The sequence below is a fragment of the Amphibalanus amphitrite genome, unplaced genomic scaffold, assembly GCF_019059575.1.
Source record: "Amphibalanus amphitrite isolate SeventyFive unplaced genomic scaffold, NRLGWU_Aamphi_draft 000118F_arrow, whole genome shotgun sequence".
NCBI lineage: Eukaryota > Metazoa > Arthropoda > Thecostraca > Balanomorpha > Balanidae > Amphibalanus > Amphibalanus amphitrite.
Window position 1 is genome coordinate 473,492 of NW_024881613.1, and position 19,259 is coordinate 492,750.

At 50.0% G+C, this 19,259-nt stretch overlaps 3 protein-coding genes across 6 annotated transcripts in view; 1 reads left to right on the top strand and 2 right to left on the bottom strand.

Annotated features, from left to right (window-relative positions):
• Positions 1-3,076, bottom strand: part of LOC122381326 (protein cornichon-like) — a 15,100-nt gene extending 12,024 nt beyond the window's left edge. Inside the window, exons 1-3 of one of the 3 annotated variants that reach the window (XM_043365357.1) lie at positions 3,044-3,076; positions 2,686-2,797; positions 2,107-2,175 (exon numbers count right to left, since the gene is read on the bottom strand). In XM_043365357.1, coding sequence (XP_043221292.1) covers positions 2,107-2,175; positions 2,686-2,766 — 150 coding nt within the window. In that variant the 5' untranslated portion in view covers positions 2,767-2,797; positions 3,044-3,076. Of the gene's footprint in view, positions 1-2,106; positions 2,176-2,685; positions 2,798-2,997 lie in introns of all 3 variants that reach the window. The other 2 variants (XM_043365360.1, XM_043365359.1) reach the window with 2 other exon arrangements.
• LOC122381325 (alpha-soluble NSF attachment protein-like) overlaps positions 1-13,875 on the top strand; it is a 22,190-nt gene extending 8,315 nt beyond the window's left edge. Inside the window, exons 1-5 of one of the 2 annotated variants that reach the window (XM_043365355.1) lie at positions 3,436-3,768; positions 9,871-10,067; positions 10,312-10,577; positions 11,798-11,971; positions 12,859-13,875. In XM_043365355.1, coding sequence (XP_043221290.1) covers positions 3,680-3,768; positions 9,871-10,067; positions 10,312-10,577; positions 11,798-11,971; positions 12,859-13,002 — 870 coding nt within the window. In that variant the 5' untranslated portion in view covers positions 3,436-3,679 and the 3' untranslated portion in view covers positions 13,003-13,875. Of the gene's footprint in view, positions 1-3,435; positions 3,769-9,870; positions 10,068-10,311; positions 10,578-11,797; positions 11,972-12,858 lie in introns of those variants that run through there. The other variant, XM_043365356.1, reaches the window with a different exon arrangement.
• LOC122381324 (proton myo-inositol cotransporter-like) lies at positions 13,869-16,988 on the bottom strand. The gene is made up of 2 exons (XM_043365354.1): positions 14,997-16,988; positions 13,869-14,687 (listed from the first exon to the last, which is right to left on the bottom strand). The coding sequence occupies exons 1-2, from the start codon at positions 16,656-16,658 to the stop codon at positions 14,469-14,471; spliced, it is 1,881 nt and encodes a 626-aa protein (XP_043221289.1). The 5' UTR covers positions 16,659-16,988; the 3' UTR covers positions 13,869-14,468.
• Between the last annotated feature and the right edge of the window lie 2,271 nt (positions 16,989-19,259).

Consider the following 19,259-nt stretch of genomic DNA (forward strand, 5'->3'; position numbering starts at 1 on the left):
CGAGGGTACTGAAAGTTTCGTCGCGATCGGCCGCTTTTTACGCGAGTTATTCTCGAAAAACCCACAGTGTATATAAATACAGTGGCGGCAAATGCGCTTGGTCACGTGACCAAATCTGCACGTGCGGTTGTGGCGAGGGCACTTCCCGAAACTCCGGTGCCAACGGCCTCGCGGCGCCCATAGAGAATACATGGGACCTTTTCTTTTCAGACCTAACGTGTCTAAACCAAGCCATCTAGTGCAAGGATACGACTGGTTTGAGATTCAGTAGTCTTTTGGCTATAAGTCGGCATAAGAAACGTATTTTTATCGGCAAAATTCGCAAAGTACCAGGTGGTTTTCCGATACCCTGCACGCCTCCTAACCCCCAGCGGCCGACCGGAGGAGTCAGTAGCGCTCCACTCACGACTTTTGGCGATAGCTCAAAACACCTTACAGCTAGAGGGCTGCTATTTGGCGCACCTTATCTTTGCTTCCATACGCATCTTTGGAAACCAATTGCATTTCCGTCTCAGGTCAGATCACTGACTTATGACGTCACACGTGAACCTCTGCAATAGTCCCAAAATACCGAAACTTCGCAATGCCCTCGTTGCCAGAGGAGCTGTCACAGCAAGATGATGCTTACAGGACCTAGTATCCTCTAGGAGTCTCAAAACTTGTATATCTCGGATTTCTCCTAGAGGTCACATGAGGTCAGGCCGATCGCGTGACATCACCATTATAAGTCAATGGGGAAATATGGAAACTGTAATTTTGACGCCGAGGATGATCTAAACCTAGCTCAAGCACATGGAATCGCAATTACATGCAATTCTTGCAATGTCCAATGCTTCACTCTTGCATCTTTAACCTAGCGTGACGTCATTTGACGTCACAAAGGTCACAAGTTTTTTTCGTCAATAACTCCTGATAAAATTGAACTGGCAAGTCGGAAAAGTCGCCAATAGACTCGGGAAGACCTACCGAATCGAATGATATACGATATAACTCCTCCGACCAACTTCGTGGCCTGAGTGCCTCTGACCTGGCTTTGACCCGATGTGAACACCTTATGTTGACCCCACCCAAACAAAAGTGTACCATTTTGACGCACCGGAGCATGACAAACATGATGGTACTAAAATCGCGACTCTGCGCCGTTTTTTGGCAGTTATTTCTCAAACCCGAAATCGTATTTTGGCCCTCGGGGCACTTGACCTGACCCTCAGAGGCCACCAGTTAACCTGAGACTTTTTAACCGTGCATCAATCGCTGCGTCCCCGGTCCCGTAACGGCACACATGCTTGTTTTTCCCGCGAGGCTAGCTCAATTAGGGCGAGGGAGTCGTACCCGCCCACTCTCGCGGCCGGGGCGTAGGTATGTAAAACAACTAAGAAGTCTGGTGATGATTGACACAAGATTCTTACAGATAATGGTAGATGAAGGTATAGGGCATCAGTTATATTAAAGATAAGTGAAACAAATTTGCAGCCCTCAGTAGCATTGATTTATGCATTTAGAGTTATAGAACCATAGGCGGCGGAACGGGGAGGGCACTGGGGCACCGTGCCCCCTTTAATTTTGGCATTTTAACATTAGCCCTATTGGCGTTGCATGGAAAGAATCGGACCGAAAGTCGGCAGTGCCCCCCCCCCCCCCTTAATTGAAGCTGTTCCGCCGCTACTGTATAGAACAACTGTAAGCTGCAGGCTCAGCTCTTCAGTTTCTACCTATGCCTGCAAACTCAATAAAATCAATGGAAGAGTAAGAATAGATTAATTGTATTTTATTGATGCTATTCAAGTATCAATGGTAACTATGTCACCGATGATTCAATATTATTTGCACGGTATCATTTACCACCACGCGTCTAAATATTTAGTATCTAAAATAATGCAGTAAAATAAGCTGCGCCACGTCTGTCGACAAAATCTGGTGCCAACTCAAGGTCAAACGGAAAATGTGGTCACGTGACCAGTGTCCGGCAGCTGGAAAAACCGAGGGGAGGTCCGTTCGACCCCCCCCCCCCACCTATACGGGCGAGGGTTAACTATTGACTGTTGGGATATTCTAGCGAAGTCTGTATCTATACCAATAATCTGATAGCTCACTAAGCCAACTCACCGGGTTGAGACTGTTGCACTGGTCAATTGGGTTCTTGTAGTCAGTTTTCAGCTCATCAAAGGCAATTATCTGAAAGGTGAAAAGAACAACTATCAATGGATCCACTAACATGAGCAGTGGGAGTAATGTACCAAATACATGGTCCTGAATCAGCAGGGAAACTGAACAAAGATCCACTACAACTAAGCCTGCATCTGGTAGGTACTTAGCATGAGTCAAAACTATTCCTGCTCTGGATTGGATCACACATGCATAAAAGATGTTTATGGTAAGACAAAAGTTGCATGAATGGACATATGCTGTGGGGTGAACTCTGGAGTGTCAATCAAGTTGCTAGAGCCTTGAGACATTTTTTTTAAAGATATTATGCAGCAGCCCTGAAAAGCCTGCAAAGGCAGCTCCAGCTCCAGGTTTTGCGAGAAGGAATTATTAACGTAATGTTATACCAATTTCTGGACTAAGTGGAGGTCGAACTGTGTTAGTAGGGGTTGCTGGTTTGGACCCACCAGCGGAACAGGATGATGGTGCATTATACTGAATCAAATATTGATAAAATACAAATTTTCAGAAAATACTTACATGAAAGATGGCAAAAAAGATGAGCACAGCATCAAATATCAGAGCCAAAATGTAAGAAAAAGCAGCAAAGGTGAATGCCATTTTCTTCAGTTCCTGAAACACTTTCCAAAGTCTCAACAGTTCCCGTCAGTTTCAGTTCAAGTAAGTTGTTGGATAGTCGAAATCGATTTCAGCTCAAAATTAGATGCTCATTCGTGTACAGCCGATCACACTTCAACTTCAAGCAACGATCTTTCAAGCAGTTCAATGGTATTGTATAATATCAAATTTAACTCAAGCCACTATCGGTATACGTCCGATTATTTAACACACAACAACCACAGCAACCAATGCTGATGCGTTTCACCAAGCGTTTCACCTTCACCGGTTGTATACGCCTAGATCATAAGTACAAAATAAGTTGGAAATAAGTAGGAAGTGTTCGATGACTGGGAAAACTGGGGAAATCGGGAATTCGATAGAGACTTTGGTGGGCAAGGTAACCACTTCACTGTTCTTATTTCATCGTATATTATTTACAGAACTAGTAATTATTGAGTCTCATCTTACTGTGAGTCAAATTACCATGAAAATAATGGAAAGTTTTCAAGTGAATCTATCAAGATCACTTTTAGAAAAGTCTCCGAAATAAAGGGAAGGTATCCAAAAATAAGATTTCAAAAGAAAATCAATCAGAAAAGTCGCGCAAAAATATCTACAATAACGGCGCAAATTCGCTCGCTTGGCATCTCTGACGTCACTAACTAGCTGTAAGTCAAATATTAACGAATCATTGCATCGGAAATATAGAAAATGACATCATATTTTTAACTTTAGACCACTTACGATTTTTCATTGTTTACGTGTGCTGCCCACAAGAGTTGATTCATCGATGTATTCTGCGTATGTGCGAAGTGGATTGTATTGTTGCTAGCCTTTGAAGATCTTTTCTTCAAGCCCCATTCCATATTGATTCTTTGCTTTCGTTCTCCTAGGAAGATATAAGAAAGAAGTTATGAGTGAAGAGGATAAAGCTAGACAGCTTATGGCTGACGCTAAGAAGAAGCTGGATTCTTCAAAAGGCTTCCTCGGCTCATTGTTTGGGTACGTCTTTATTCCAATATGACATTTCATGTTCAACATTGCGCTGCAAATACTGCATAAATATAAAAAATGATACATTATGATACAAAAAATGACTTCCCTTCCTGACCCCGGCCTGGGTGGACGTGCGTCAAAGAGCTCCGGGACTGCGAAGAATCAAACTTCAAGAAATCAAGAGAAAATATTTGGAAGTTTAATCATTATTTGTGAATGTGAAGCAACAAGAAAACTCAAATAAGCTTTACTTTTGAACAAAGCAATTTTTGAAGTTTGGAAGTTTACCGCTAGGTGTGTCATGGAGCGGCGCAGTTTGCGGCGGACAAATGCGGCGAGAGGACGCCCAAACTCAAACTGTGATGGCGATTGTGATAGTGCTGAAAGTGTGGTACAAGAAAAAGGCAAGGAAAAGGGGCTGAAGCTCAATGGTAAGGCATCAGATGCAAAATTAGCAGTTGTTGTAGGACATGCACCATCAGACTGCCAGACTCTTATGTCTTCCCCTGCAACGGAGGTGAGTGAGCACTTTGTACCCAATCCGGACCAAGCTGTAACCACTCGTGGTAATAGTATGGGTGATCAGGACCAGAGCGTCCGCACAGAAGAACAGAAAGTAACCACAAAACAACTTGGAACCAAACCAGGCAAAGGATCTGTTTTTCATGACAGCTTATCGGACAGTGATTTGGAGGCACTGGACGCATCTCCAGGGTCAGGGCGTGAAACCCACACTGCAAACAGTCCCCCGAATCACTGTGCACCAACAGTGCAAAAATTGGGAGAGGAAATGTACAAACCATTCGGTTGTCGGTCTAGGGCTGGCAGCTCAGCTGAAAGTGTCACTGCTAGTGCTGTTTGCAAAGGAGGCCCATCCAAGGATTGTGGCATAACAGTTAGTAACAGAGACGAAGCCCTCCAATGTGACAAATGCGACAATTGGTACCACTGCACCTGTCAAGGTGTCCCTTTAGCCACATACAGAGTGGCAGGTCTGCACAAAGACCTACTGTGGCTTTGTGCAGATTGCAAAGCAGAACTCAAAATTGACCCGGGAGACCACATAGCTTGCACTGATAAGCTGAAAGAACGTGACGCCCAACTCCAAGCCCAGGTGGAAACACTGACAGTCTCTCACCAAAAACACTTTGAGGAGCTTATGGAAGTTGTTACGAAGCAGACATCTGCAATGGCTGAATCTCTACACCTACACAGACAGATGCTTGAACAAGCTAACTGTGAGCAGGCTCGACTCATGTCAGAGCTAGCCAACCTAAGCAAAACCATGCTAAACAGCCACAAGCAGCTTGTTAAAGAGCAAGAAAAACAGAAGGGAACATATGCTGATGTTGTTAAGAACCTGGAAAAGAAAATACATGACTTGCCATCAGCCTCAGCACAGACCAGGCCATCAGCAACAGCCAGAGAAATCATCAACGTGCTTTCTGACAAAGAGAAGAGGAGGTGTAACATTGTAGTGCACAATCTCAAGGAACCCAATGGAAACTCACATGAGGAAAAGATGGCAAATGACAGAGCAAGATTGACAGCTCTTATCAGAGACATATTCCAGCTCCAAGTCGGAATCACCAAGTCCTTCAGAGCAGGCAAATCCAGCAATGACCCAGAGAAGCCAAGACTCATTGTAGCTACCCTTGACTCAGAAGCTGCTAAGTGGGAGCTGATCAAAATGGCACCCCAGCTCAGGAATACCCCTGGGTTCACCAACATATACATCAACCCAGACCTCACCAAGGAGGAAAGGGATGAAGGAAAGAAATTGCGCCACGAACTGGCCAGGCGTAAGAGGAATGGTGAAACTGGCCTGGTCATCAGGAGAGGGAGAATTGTTAGCATGATGACTGAAACCCCCACCCCTTGTCCTGTCCAACAGCAGGCTGCCACAGCTGCAGCAAACAACCCAGGGCAGGTGGCTGTTCTTGCTCCTCCTCCCACCAGCTCAGTTCCACCACCAGGTCACAGACAGGAGGGACTAGCCAGACAAGGACAAGCAAGTAGCAAGGACCAGCTGCCGACTCAGCCAGCTGTTGCACGCAACAAAGCACCAAACACAGAGAACAGTGAACAGCAGAGAGTGACTGGGGAAGCTGGGCCTACTCAGAATTGACTAGGGCATGAAAAAAATATGCTCAAGTGTATGTACACGAACGCCGACCAGCTAGTTAATAAGCGCGATGAACTATGTTTGAGGATAGCTGGTGTGGAGCCGGACATTATCCTAATCACCGAAGCTCTACCTAAAGCCTTGTTTAACCCCATCCCTCTTGCAAGATTTTCAATCCCTGGATACCATTCGTTTTTTAACTTTAGTTCTGAAGAACAAAATGAAGGGACCATGAGACCCCGCGGTATCTGTATTTACGTCAGAGAGCCCCTATCCTGCTCAGAAGCCAAGTTTGAAACACACTTCAGAGAGCACTTATGGGTGAGGATCCGTCTGTTGGGAGCCGATACCCTGCTTGTCGGCTGCATCTATAGAAGCCCGTCGAGCCTACGGGAGTCAACCCACCAGTTGGGCGCACTCCTTAACTGTGTAACATCTACACGGCCCAGTCACCTGATCATAACTGGCGACTTCAACGCACCTGAGATAGACTGGTTGACAGGAATACCCAAGGCTCCAGATGGGCACTGGACCCATGACTTTGTTGAGGTGATAAGGGACAATTTCCTCACACAACATGTGATGTCCCCAACGAGGTTCCGGCCGGGCCAAACACCCCACATTCTTGACCTGGTGTTGAGTAACGAGGAGGACATGGTATGTGACCTCAATGTTCTTCCTCCCCTTGGATGTAGTGACCATGCCGTTCTGGAGTTTGGCATACGCTGCTACACCAGAAACCCCACGACGACGCGGAAGCCGGCTTTTCACCGCGGAAATTATGGTATGATGAACCATATGGTGCGCGAGGCCGACTGGAGTGTCCCTGAAGACTGCTCTGTCGACGAACACTACGCAGTGTTTCTAGACAGGCTAACTGCAATCTGCGACCGTGGCATTCCATTAAATCACCCACCAGGGCGCAAGAACAAACTTTATATGACCAGGGAAGCTATCACTCTTCAAAGTCGTAAGAAAAAGGCATGGCGAGAATATGTTCGGACAAAGTGCACCACCGACTACTACCAGTTTACAAGAGTCAGAGCAGAGCTGAGGGCCGTTACCAGACGCCTGCGTAGAGACTTTGAACGCCAACTGGCGGCGAACCTCTCTACAAATCCAAAGGCCTTCTGGCGCTACGTTCACTCCCGGCTAAAGACCAAGAGTAGAGTGGATGACTTGGTCACCGAAACCGGCGAGGTCGCAAACTCAGATGCTGACAAAGCTATGGTCCTAGCTGACTCGTATAGCAAAGTATTCTGCTGGGACGAAGACCCCTCAGATGTTCCATGTCTGAACTCCAACTACCAGGGTCCGCTTCTTGAGACGGTTCAAGTTACACCTGGTCAAGTGGAGGCCAAGCTTCGCGACCTTCGCCCGACATCATCCCCTGGTCCTGATAAGGTGCATCCCAGAGTTCTTAGGGAGTTAGCATCCTCTCTGAGCCCACCACTGACCGATCTATTCAATCACTCACTGGAAGCTGGCAGGGTTCCTTTCGAGTGGAAGAAGGGCCAGGTCGTCCCCATATACAAGAAGGGGCCACGTACCAACCCATCCAACTACCGTCCTGTTAGCTTGACGTCGGTGACATCAAAGGTTTTGGAGTCCATCGTGCGTGACGAGCTGTTCAGACATCTAACGGACACCGGCCAACTAACCGACTGCCAGCATGGTTTCCGACCCGGACGATCCTGTGCAACACAACTGTTGAGTGCACTCGAGGACTGGACCCGGCAGATGGAGGAAGGTAAGCCCGTGGATATCGCCTACCTTGACTTCCGGCGAGCATTTGATTCGGTCCCTCACCTCCGGCTCATTCAAAAGCTCCACGACATGGGCGTCCGGGGCGGTCTTCTCGACTGGCTCCGTTCGTTTTTGATGGGAAGAAGACAAAGAGTTGTGGTGAATGGGAGCTTCTCCGGCTGGACTGATGTTGGCAGCGGCATCCCGCAGGGAACGGTCCTGGGACCGGTGCTATTCATCATCTTCGTGAACGATCTGCCGCGAGCTGTTACCAGTGATTGCAGGCTTTTCGCCGACGACACGAAGGTTTACGTTGAAGCTAGCACTGAACAAAGCCGCACAAGACTGCAGAATGACCTGGATGCCCTGGCGGCCTGGTCCCGCAGATGGAGACTCCCTTTTAACCCAACGAAATGCACGGTCTTGCACCTAGGCAGTCGTAATGCGCGGGCTGAATACTCCATCGCAGGCACACCCCTGGAGGCGGTAGAAATCGAGAAGGACCTGGGCGTTCTCGTGGATCAACGGCTGAAATTCAGGGAACAAGCAGCAGCTGCCATCGGTAAGGCCAACCGAATGCTTGGACTAATCAAGCACAGCTTCGCGCACATCGACAGAAAGACGCTTCCCGTACTCTACAAATCACTGGTCCGTCCGCACTTGGAGTATTGTAATCAGATATGGGGCCCGTTCAATGCTGCGGACAGGCGACAGGTCGAGAGAGTACAAAGGAGAGCGACTCGCCTTGTCCCCGAGCTCCGTCACCTCCCGTATGAGGAAAGGCTGAGAAGACTGAACCTTCCGTCCCTGCAACACCGGCGCCGTCGCGGCGATATGATCACGACCTACAACATCATCCACGGTCGCTGCGACTTGAACAAGGACGACTTCTTCACGCCTGCACTCACAACGCGTACTCGCGGCCACAGATTGAAGATCGCCAAGAAGCCTGCAACCAACCGAGTCAGGCGCCAGCACCTTTCAGCCCGGGTAGTGACTGATTGGAACGGCCTCCCTGAAGATGTTGTCTGCGCACCGTCAACCAACAGCTACAAAAACCGGCTTGACAAGCACTGGAGAGAACTCCAGTATCAAGCAAACCAATAGATCAAGCTTGTTGACGCGTCCCGAGCTCGATTAGACGGATCTACCAGGCCATCCTAGTGCCTCATCCGATCCCATTAATCAGGTATCAGGTATCAGGTATTATGGAGGTAGTCTTTATATATTCAAAAATATAGTTACAGTGCAAAAATTAGGCGAAAAGTTAATGGGGTGAAAAGTCGAGGCAGGTCAGGTCCTGGCGAAATATAAAAGTATGAGTGTGTGGCTGGGCGTCTCATTAGCACAGGAAAAAGCATTGTGTAGGCAGTTTGATTGGCTCTCGAGTGGCATGTGATGCAAAGAGTAGGTGGCACTTACAATGTACAACAGTCGAGGAAACTATGGTAAAATCTGCTATTTTTAGCAGTCTGCTATTTTTAGCAGAAATCTGCTAAAAATGGGTACGCATGTGACGTCATCGTACCCAAATATAGCAGATTTGGGTACGGCCCCATACAAAAGCAGATCTGCACCCTAATTGAAGCAAATGCGCATCAAATGCCTGGCAGATTCATGATGAGAATAGTGCTGAGAGTGTTCTCTGCTATTTTTGTTCAGATCCGACTATTTCAAATTCATTATTTAAAAATAGTCGGATCTGAACAAAAATATCAGAGGACATTCTCAGCACTATTCTAATCATGAATCTGCCAGGCATTTGATGCGCATTTGCTTCAATTAGGGTGCAGATCTGCTTTTGTCGGGGGCCGTACCCAAATCTGCTATATTTGGGTACGATGACGTCACATGCGTACCCATTTTTAGCAGATTTCTGCTAAAAATAGCAGACTGCTAAAAATAGCAGACTGCTAAAAATAGCAGATTTTACCATAGTTTCCCCGACTGACAATGTTTTATCTGTTCTTAACATCAACCCATTGGCATCCTTGGCATACCAATACACTCGAACAGACAGAGGCTAAACTCAAAAGTGAGAAACCTGCCTCTCCGGCCTTCTCCATTAGCATGTGCTCGTCACAACAGGAGGGGCAGGGGGCTTAGATGAGCGGGTTAATTACGGAGGTCATTTGCACCCATTACCAAAATGGCATCACCTATGAGTAAGAGTTAATTATCTGATAGAAAGGTGATTGAGACAGAGCGCTTTCTGACCACCGGTGTATGACCCACAGTGGAGGCTCAAAGGTGGAGGAGGCCTCCGAGATGTACCACCGCGCCGCCAACATGTTCAAGATGTCCAAGAACTGGAGCAAGGCTGGCGATGCCTTCTGTGAGGTTGCCAACCTCAGCTTGAAGAACCAGAACCGCCATGATGCAGCCACCAACTTTGTCGATGCAGCAAACTGCTACAAGAAGGTTGCCCCCACAGGTCCGTTGACAGCTGACTGACGTCTCGTACGCTGACTGACACCTCGTTCGCTCTCCACATATAGTTCCGGAAAGCATTCAGGAAATGCTGTAGGAAATGCAGGTGGTTTGAGCTTTGGTTCGGGGTCGAGGTGGTGCTCACTTATTTGCTGTGAGGATAGGCAGCGAGTTTTTTTAGGGACGTAAAATAAAAACTCTGGTTCCATTCTCGACCATTTTACGAAATGTTCCACTCCGTCCCACAGAGGCAGTAACGACGTTGATGAAGGCCATCGACATATTCACCGACATGGGCCGCTTCACGGTGGCTGCCAAACACCACCAGACCATCGCCGAGATCTACGAGACCGAAAAGGTCGACCTGGAAAAGTGCATCAAACACTACGAGAAGGCGGCTGACTTTTTCCGCGGCGAGGAGTCCACCTCCTCCGCCAACAAGTGCCAGCTGAAGGTGGCGCAGTACGCCGCCGAAATGAAGGACTACGAAAAGGCCATCAGCATCTACGACCAGGTGAGAGCACCGGCCGGCGGCCTACTCTCCTCGGGACGGCATAAAACATTGGATGTCATGATTATTATATAGATCGTGATTATAAGTCAGAGTTGACATTTTTTATCACAGACAATGACAATGAGAATTTGCATTGCTATTGTATTGTCATTGTCTGTCTGTCAGAAAAAAAGGATCGTGATGCGTTTGTTTCGGGTGTGGGTGCGTGAACAGAAAGTGTTGGTGCGTGGCTCCTGTTGGCGCACCCATACTTTTGGTTAGGAATTTCTTGGCTCCTCATACCAGCTCCCAAATGTACCTATTAATTTGGCTTCGAACAGCTAATTCTGCGTTTTTAGGTATGAAGCACCTTTTGGCTTTTGCAGCTTTATGATGATCCGTACACGCTGATTAAAAGATGTAGGCGATGTAACCGTGCTTCTGGGTTCAGATCTTCGTCAAAGCAACTTTCTTGATTTTAGCGCAGCCAAAGGTGTCTGTGGCATCGATTGAGTTTCGACGATGCGACATTTCTGAGTAAACATTCAGCGATATGTTAGCCTTGCCTTGGCCTTGCCCAGCTCGTTTGTTTCGTGCTCTCTGAGGCGGCAGCAGCTGTGCCAGACCGCAGAACACACCAAACCACACAAGTGGCGGCCATCCCATCGACCCACGTCAACTTCCATGCCAGGAGGGGGGGGGGGGGGGTTCGACCTATATCGACCTATGAAAGACCTATATCGACAAAGCTGACAGACCGCTTTGTCGGACGATAGGGCTGGCTTATCATTCAGGTTCATCGGCCAATGTATAGGTTACGGTATTTTTGCTCAACAAAATATGCTAAGATACTCCCAAGTCCCAAAGTCTCAAAGAACTGGAACCGTCATGCGTTGAATGTTAATTAGCTATGAATAATATAACTGACATGCAATACCGCATGACGGATTTGGTCTTGCACGTGGATGTGTAACGGGTCGCCTTTATAGCTCGGACCGGTAAGTCTTGCGTTTCAGCATGTTCAACGGATGACCAGCCAAAGACCTATATCGTAGTCAACTTGGTTGGTATGACGGTAGGTAACGGACGATGAACGAACTAAAATATACCGATTTACTATGTTACAGCAGCAACCTAGTGTCATGCGGATAAGAATCTGAACGTCTCTGCTATATGAAAGTATGAGGTCTTTGTGTTGTGATATCTCGAACGATGCCGTTGATCGCGCCCGCTGCCTGCAGGTGGCGGCTACCTCACTGGAGAGTTCGCTGCTCAAGTATAGCGCCAAGGACTACTTCTTCCGGGCGCTGCTGTGCCATCTCTGCATCGACGTCATCAACGCCAACAACGCCCTGACGCGCTACCAGGAGATGTACCCCGCCTTCCAGGACTCGCGCGAGTGCAAACTCATCAAGGTGCGTGTTGTGGGACTCCGGGCGGCCGGGCCGGGACTCCGGGTTTGTCTCGGATGGTCGGCCGTCACGCCACTCTGTGGACCGGTGGATACGACTGGCGGGTCTGATGGCCCTGGCCTGGTTGCTGCCGCAGTTGAACGAGTGGGCTATCCCACCTGGGATAGCTAATGTATCCCAGGTGGGATACATTAAACTATATGTAATCTCAGTCATTTGGTATATTTGTTCAATCCCTAGTCCTAAATCGGCTTCGTTTTAACGTGGACACTTCATCTGCCTCCATTTTCAATGACCAACCTTTCTTGTACTTGATGCCTTCTTCCTTCAGCGCCAGCTTCACCCTAGAGTGTTGCTTAATGGTACGGAAACTACTTATACTGTTTTTCTTTTTAAATCCTACTGACTTTTGCCGTCGGGAGGAAAAAAGCCGTATCTGGGGCAGTTTTTCATGCGATTTACGGCTTTTTTTCCTCCCGACGGCAGTTTTCTCCAGTGATGTTTTACGTGTAACGTCCGGGTACGTTGTTCGGGAACCCGAAACTTTGCTTCTGAGGCGGACTGTTGTTTATATATAGCATGTTTCAATGTCAGTTCTTCTGACTAGCTACATGGTCCTACCACGGTGTATGAACACCTGTCGCGTGGTCTGGGCTCTGGACAGTGGACATCCATCCCCCGCCGCTGGTGTTGATGCTAACCCCTGCAGCTGCCCTCCCCCGGTCAGTTACCTTACCATGCCCTCCTCCCCCGTCGCAGCATCTCGACCCACCTGGAGGAAGAGACGTGTCTCTTTCCTCAGTCAGGTGCGGTGAGGTGGTGACTACTGACTATGACCTGCTGCTCCTCCCCCGCCGGTGTGACTCTGACTCTTACTCCCCCTCCCTCAGAGCATATCGACCCACCTCGAGGAGGAGAATGTGGACGCGTTCACCGAGACAGTCACCGAGTACGACTCCATCTCGCGACTTGACCAGTGGACCACCATGATGCTCAACCGGATAAAGAAGACCATTCAGGAGGACCTCAAGTAGGCGCCCCGCCGCTGAAACCATCCGAACATCGCTGGAGGTCAGGCGAGTCCATTCGGACCGAGGGGAGGCCTGTCCTGAGCCGGAGGAGGGCGAGTCCATCTTGTTGGACGGTAGGTCCGCTCCGAGCGGGCGCTGGAACTCTGTTTATTGCCGTATACTTGTTTGTGTGATAGTGCGCTGCGTTCGGCTTCTTTCCGCCGGTGCCCGGAGCTGCCGTGTCCGGGCGGCTGCGCGTATTGTTATGTTATGCCGCCGTGACGACGTTTGGGGCCTAATTTATATATTTATCTCGGTAGCGGGGGTCAGGCCCGATGGTATACCTAATGTGGGATAGCCGCGTCTGTCAATGTTGGTTTGTCGGTGGCTAAGGTGCAGGGCCGGGTGGCGACGTTACAGTCTCCCCCGGCGGCGGTACTCCGTATGCACACTGCACGCGAGTCCGCGTTGTGAGCTTCTCTCTGTGTGTTTGTGAGGAGTGTGAGATACTATCCGGCCCTCCGCCGTCATTCCAATCAGCTCTCTGATAGGGCCTTCTGCCCGGCCTCGCTCCGCCTGCGCTGCGTCGCTGAGGAGCGCACCAGCTAGTTCCCTCGCTCGATGTATAGCTCACCGCCGCTTCCCGGCGTCCAGTTCACGCTGCCTTCCTCAGTCTGTAGTTTGATCAGGAGCGGCCGACCGACCTCTCTGTAGTCTGGTGAGGACCCCGGCCGCCCGCGCGCCCCAGCCGGGACCCTCCGTCGGCCGCCGCTCTGCCCTCTGCTCGACCTGTCTTCGTGGTGTGTGTGGTGTCCATAGCGATTGTGCCAGCGAGTCGCCCTTAGAGCCGCTGCAGCCACGTTCGAACCCCACCCAATACATCTTACAGAGACAATACGACTGGCTTTTATTGCGAAAGGTCGCACCATTGATATCATGGAAGGCACTGGATGTAAATCTGGCATATAAACTACCTTCACTGTCATATCACATACACCGCCCACGAAAACAGTGGGACGGTGGTCTCTTGATCGGCACAACTCAACAAAAGAGGAAACAAGATAAAAGATGCACTCATCGCGCGGAAGACGTTGCTACTGGCATTTTACACATAATACACAAAACTGCCCGTAAACTCATGAAGCCTCAAGAAAACGTAAGATCGAAAAGCAATAGCGAAAACGGAGTGTTCAATTGCACGGAGCCCTGACACAACCTGACAGACGGCGAGGAGCCTGGGAAGCACAGAATGTCACAACTTATTTCCTTCAGACGAGATTACCACCTTGGGAATACAGGCTTGAATAAAACTCATACCCGCAATGACGATCAGCGCACAACTCACATGCAGTAGATAAGCACCACCGTTACGTATATCACCAAAAATAATACAAACTACCGCCCAGGTACCGAAGTAGACGCGTTACACGGCCGGTAAAGTAGTCGCCCGGCTTCCAATCGCAGACTTTACCGAACCCCGACTGGCCTCATTAGGGCTGTGGCAGGGGATGGCGGGACGCTGGAGCCTGTGAACCCGCCTCGCCCTGCAGTGACCGGTCAGGCAGTTCAGTTCGCCGGGCGGTCACCGCGGCTGGAGGTCGGGGGTGAGCCGTCCGCCCGCAGACAGACGGGGGGGGGGGACTTCCCTCGGGGGAGGAGTTGGCTCCGAGCAGCGCAGCGTCCTCCTCCGGCGGCGGCTCGCAGTCGTCCTGTGAGGGGTGATACGACAGGGGTCAGCCGCTGCTGATGGCATGTGATTATAACAGCGGCACGAAACTTCAGACTTTAGAGCAAGATATCCCAAACTACAGCCCGGTAAAGAAAACACTGAGGATGGGGAAAAACTATTTTTTTCTGAAAAAAAAATGAGAAAGAACCGATGCATGACACATTATCAATAAATTTCATATCAACTTGCTGCACAGTCTTGTCATGTCACATTTAGGAGCACCATTCCCTCCCATCACCTCGGCATTAACTCTCCTTCTCCTCACTCTCATCCATGCCACCTCCCTCACCTCGTCCAGCGGCGGGTCGTCCCCGTCTCCGCCGAACAGGACGGCCATGTTCTCCAGCCGCACACCGCGGGTCTCTGGCAGCCAGCGGAGCAGCAGCAGCCAGCCGGCGGCCGCCACCGCCGCGTACAGCAGGAACGTGCCCGGACGGCCCAGCGCTCCCACTAGGCTCAGGAAGGTCAGGGACACGGCCAGGTTGGCCAGCCAGTTGCAGGAGGCGGCCAGGCCGCTGCCCGAGCCGCGCGCCCAAGCCGGGTAGATCTCGGCGTTAATGGTCCATGGCATGGGGCCCATGCCCGGAGCGAACGCCACCAGGTAGAGGCAGAGCCCCAGCACGGGCAGCCAAGAGTGCGGCGCCGGACACCAGTCGGCCGCCCAGACCTGGTGGGCAGCCCGGCACTCGGCCGACGGCGCAGAGGCGTTACCGGCGAGCAGCGGCAGGCAGGAGCCGTTGGCCGGCCCGACCGGCGTCTCGTCGAAACAGAACCCGCAGCCGGCCGATTGGCACGAGGCGCAGTTGTACTGGCGGCACTGCGGGAACTCGGCCGGCACCGTCACTGGCAGAGACTGGGCCGCGTTCACCCAGAATCCGGCCGCCAACAGCGCCAGCGCGCCGGCCGTGCCGAGCAGACTGGTCAGCGTCAACGGCCGGCGGCCCACCCGCTCCACTAGCGCCATACCTACCAGCGTGCCGGCAAAATTAACCGCTGCCGGCAGCGCCGCCAGCCAGATCGCCGTGGTCGGGTCACGCACGCCCGACATCTGGATAATGCTGGCGCTGTAGTACATCACCGTGTTGATACCGGCCAGCTGCTGTATCACCTGCAGACCACAGCCGAGCAGCAGGGCGCGCCGCACCGCCGGCCGGCGCAGCATCGCCGTCGGGCCGCACGCGCGCCGGCCGCGCTGCTCGCGCGCGCACTGCGCCGCCACCCGCGCCAGCTCGGTGCGCACGGGGAAGCCGGTCGGCCGGAGTCGGGTGAGCGCGGCGGCCGCCTCGCTGCGCCGGCCGCGCGTCACCAGGAACCGCGGCGACTCGGGCAGCGCCAGCAGGCCGGGCAGCTGGACGGCGGCCGGCAGCGCGGCCACGCCCATCATCCAGCGCCAGCCGTCGGTGACGTCCGCCAGCGCGCCGCACAGCAGCGCCGCCGCCAGCTGGCCGCCCGTGGTGAACGCGATGTTGACGGTGGTGAGGAAGCCACGCGCCTCGGCCGGCGCCGCCTCGGCGATCAGCACCGGCACCGTGCTGCTGGCCAGCCCGATGCCGACGCCCAGCACCAGCCGGCCGGCCAGCAGCGTCTGCTGAGAGCCGGCCAGCGCGGCCAGCAGCGCGCCGGCGCCGAACGCCGCGCTGGCCGCCAGTATGACGGGCCGGCGGCCGAGCCGGTCGGCCAGCGGTCCGGCAGCCATCGAGAGCAGCCAGGCGGTGCCGACCGTGGCCGAGACGATCAGCTCGTGCCAGGTGTCTGAGAGGTGGAACTCGGCGCGCACCAGCACCATGGCGCCCGACACCACGCCCGTGTCGTAGCCGAACAGGAAGCCGCCGATGGCGCTTATCGCCGTCAGCAGGTACAGCATGGCGCATCGGCCGGGCGGCAGCGGGGCCTCCGGCTCACCGCCGTCCGTCCCGGGGCACTCAGACAGCAGCGGCCGCTCCATCGACATGATGGATTCTTCAGGGTGGTGAAAGAAGTCGTCTTTCGCTTGTGCTCCTAAATTCCTGAGCCAGTACCTGCAGTGAATTGTAATGAATAGTAGGTACTCCTTGTGATTTTGGGTAGCTACTCAATCAGGTGATGCAGTGTTAAATAACTCTAATTTGAGAAAAAGAAAATATATAGTGCCTTAGGGTTCTTCAGTCCCAAATGTAACATTTCACAGGAATTTAGAGGAAGCATTGGTGATTTGCTGATCTTGTCAGGAGATTACAGATTAGTTGGCTTGCTAAATCGTCATTTGACTTCAATTTAACACCCAAAGACAGCCTGCATCTGAAAAAAAGAATGACATCAAACATAAATAAGGTAGGTACACAATGGGTGCAATTGTATCTTATTGGAGGCACATCACTCCACATCTCTGGCTTCTCTGCACATTGTTGCCCACCACAGATCTCTGCAAACCTCTGCAAGCATACCATATACATATATCTGGTATACAGAGTGAGAGACCAGATAGATGATGCACTTTACTTATTGCCAATAAATACAAATTCTTTGGAAAAACACATTCTTGTTCTGAAGCACAACACTTCATGAATCCTATCAATTGCTGATCTGCATGACCAGTTCATTATCAAATTCCTTGATGGTTGCAGCAATGAGGCAAGGTCAGTAGTAGTACCAATTGCAAAATGTATTATCATGAAGTTAAAGGGACCCTCCCACCTTCAAAAAAGTTAACGAATTTGCATGAAAGTGATGTCGCTCGGTTCAGAAAGAGAAAAAACGAATATCTACCAAATTTCACCGAAAAATATTCATCGGTTTTCAAGAAATTAGACTTTTACTTCTGTTTACTTTTTTGGGATCTCCGCTGTTCCTAGCGATTTCATTTTGGAAGTGCGGCATTTGCGGCAGATGTTGCGCGCAAATAGCATATACCACCACTGCTTCACAAAGATGTTAGTATAAGGTTTTAAAATCGTTAGATCACCGCTGACGTCACAAATTCTAAGGGGGCATCTCAATGCATTAGCCCCTTAGAATCCGAAAACTGCATGTTTGAAATTCCATATCTCCGAATTAAAGCATTTTTTGATGTTGTGAGTGCCCAAACCGGTATTTGCAGGCCATGGCCACCAATTTGGCTATCTCAACTCAAAACTAGTGTTAAGGTGGGATGGTCACTTTAACTTTACCATACATAGTGAAATGAGATTGCCAACTGTAAGACTAATGAAATAATGAAATGAGCTGTGCCATCAGGGCCCTGTTTCACAGCTTCTGCCAGCACACTGCCAGCACCATATCAATATACCCTGGCCAGCACACATCAAATTTGGTTTCCTTGGAGACATCAACAAAGTCGTATCTCCAAGATAACCGCAAAGCAATAAGCATGACGTCAGCTTGTGAAAGGTGCTGGGAGCGCGCTGGCAGCGTCGGTGAAATATTTATTTATATTGTGCCTATATTTTGTATGGCTATATTAATTGTATAAATATAATTTCACAGATGTAAGTGAACAATTTTTGAAGTCTATGGCATTCCAACCATTCTGATTCTCGTAAAACCTTAGTTATGAATTATGATAAAGCATATAAACAGCGTTAAATGCTTTTAAACATTTTATGCTTTGCAACATCTTCACATAAAACTAAAAAAGAATTAACCAACGACCCTCACCGCGCGAACGACCATTATTATAAGTAATTTCAAACGTTTGACTCAGGGGGCGTCGAAGTCTAGTAGGAAAATCTGGAAATCCCCGGCGTGACGTCACGTCGGGGATGACCGACGGCACCTTGCACTGAAAGATACGGCAGAACGGCTATTTTTGAAAAATGATTAGAAATACTTTTGTGCTGTTATGACACATAAAACGCTTATCAGCATGTTCCTCATGTCCATAAAGTTAGCGTCGTATTCGTATTCGGATTCAAATTCGAGTAATGATTTCGCTCAAAATTGGCATACAGATAGCCCATGGCACGCTGAGTTCGAAAATGGTGACCTTTTTTTCCTAGGTCAAACCGTTTGACCTTGGGAGGTCAAAATACTGCGTACCCTGTAGAATCTTTGTTTATGGTCCGATTTGAAAAATTCGACCACCAGTGTGTTCGTCTCATCGAGAAGCAGTAGCACATTCAAAAAAATCCGAGGTCAAGGTCATAGGTCAAAGTCAAGGTCATTTTAAAAATCGCCGTACCCTATAAAATCTTCATTTTTGGAGCTATCGGAAAATTTCGGCCACCACTGTGTTCGTCTCATCGAGAAGCAGTAGCACATTTGAAAAAATCCGAGGTCAAGGTCATAGGTCAAGGTCAAGGTCATTTTAAACGTTAATTTTAGTCCCAGTACCCTATAAAATCTTCATTTTTGGAGCTATCGGAAAATTTCGGCCACCACTGTGTTCGTCTCATCGAGAAGCAGTAGCACATTTGAAAAAATCCGAGGTCAAGGTCATAGGTCAAGGTCAAGGTCACTTTAAACGTTAATTTTAGTCCCCGTACCCTATAAAATCTTCATTTTTGGAGCTATCGGAAAATTTCGGCCACCACTGTGTTCGTCTCATCGAGAAGCAGTAGCACATTTGAAAAACTCC

Bases quoted from the DNA above. Each gene is read 5' to 3' on its own strand.
- LOC122381324 (XM_043365354.1), bottom strand. From the start codon at position 16,658: ATGTCGATGGAGCGGCCGCTGCTGTCTGAGTGCCCCGGGACGGACGGC. The intron at 14,688-14,996 runs GTGAGGGAGGTG...CACCCCTCACAG, and splicing joins ACGACCCGCCGCTGGACGAG to GACGACTGCGAGCCGCCGCC.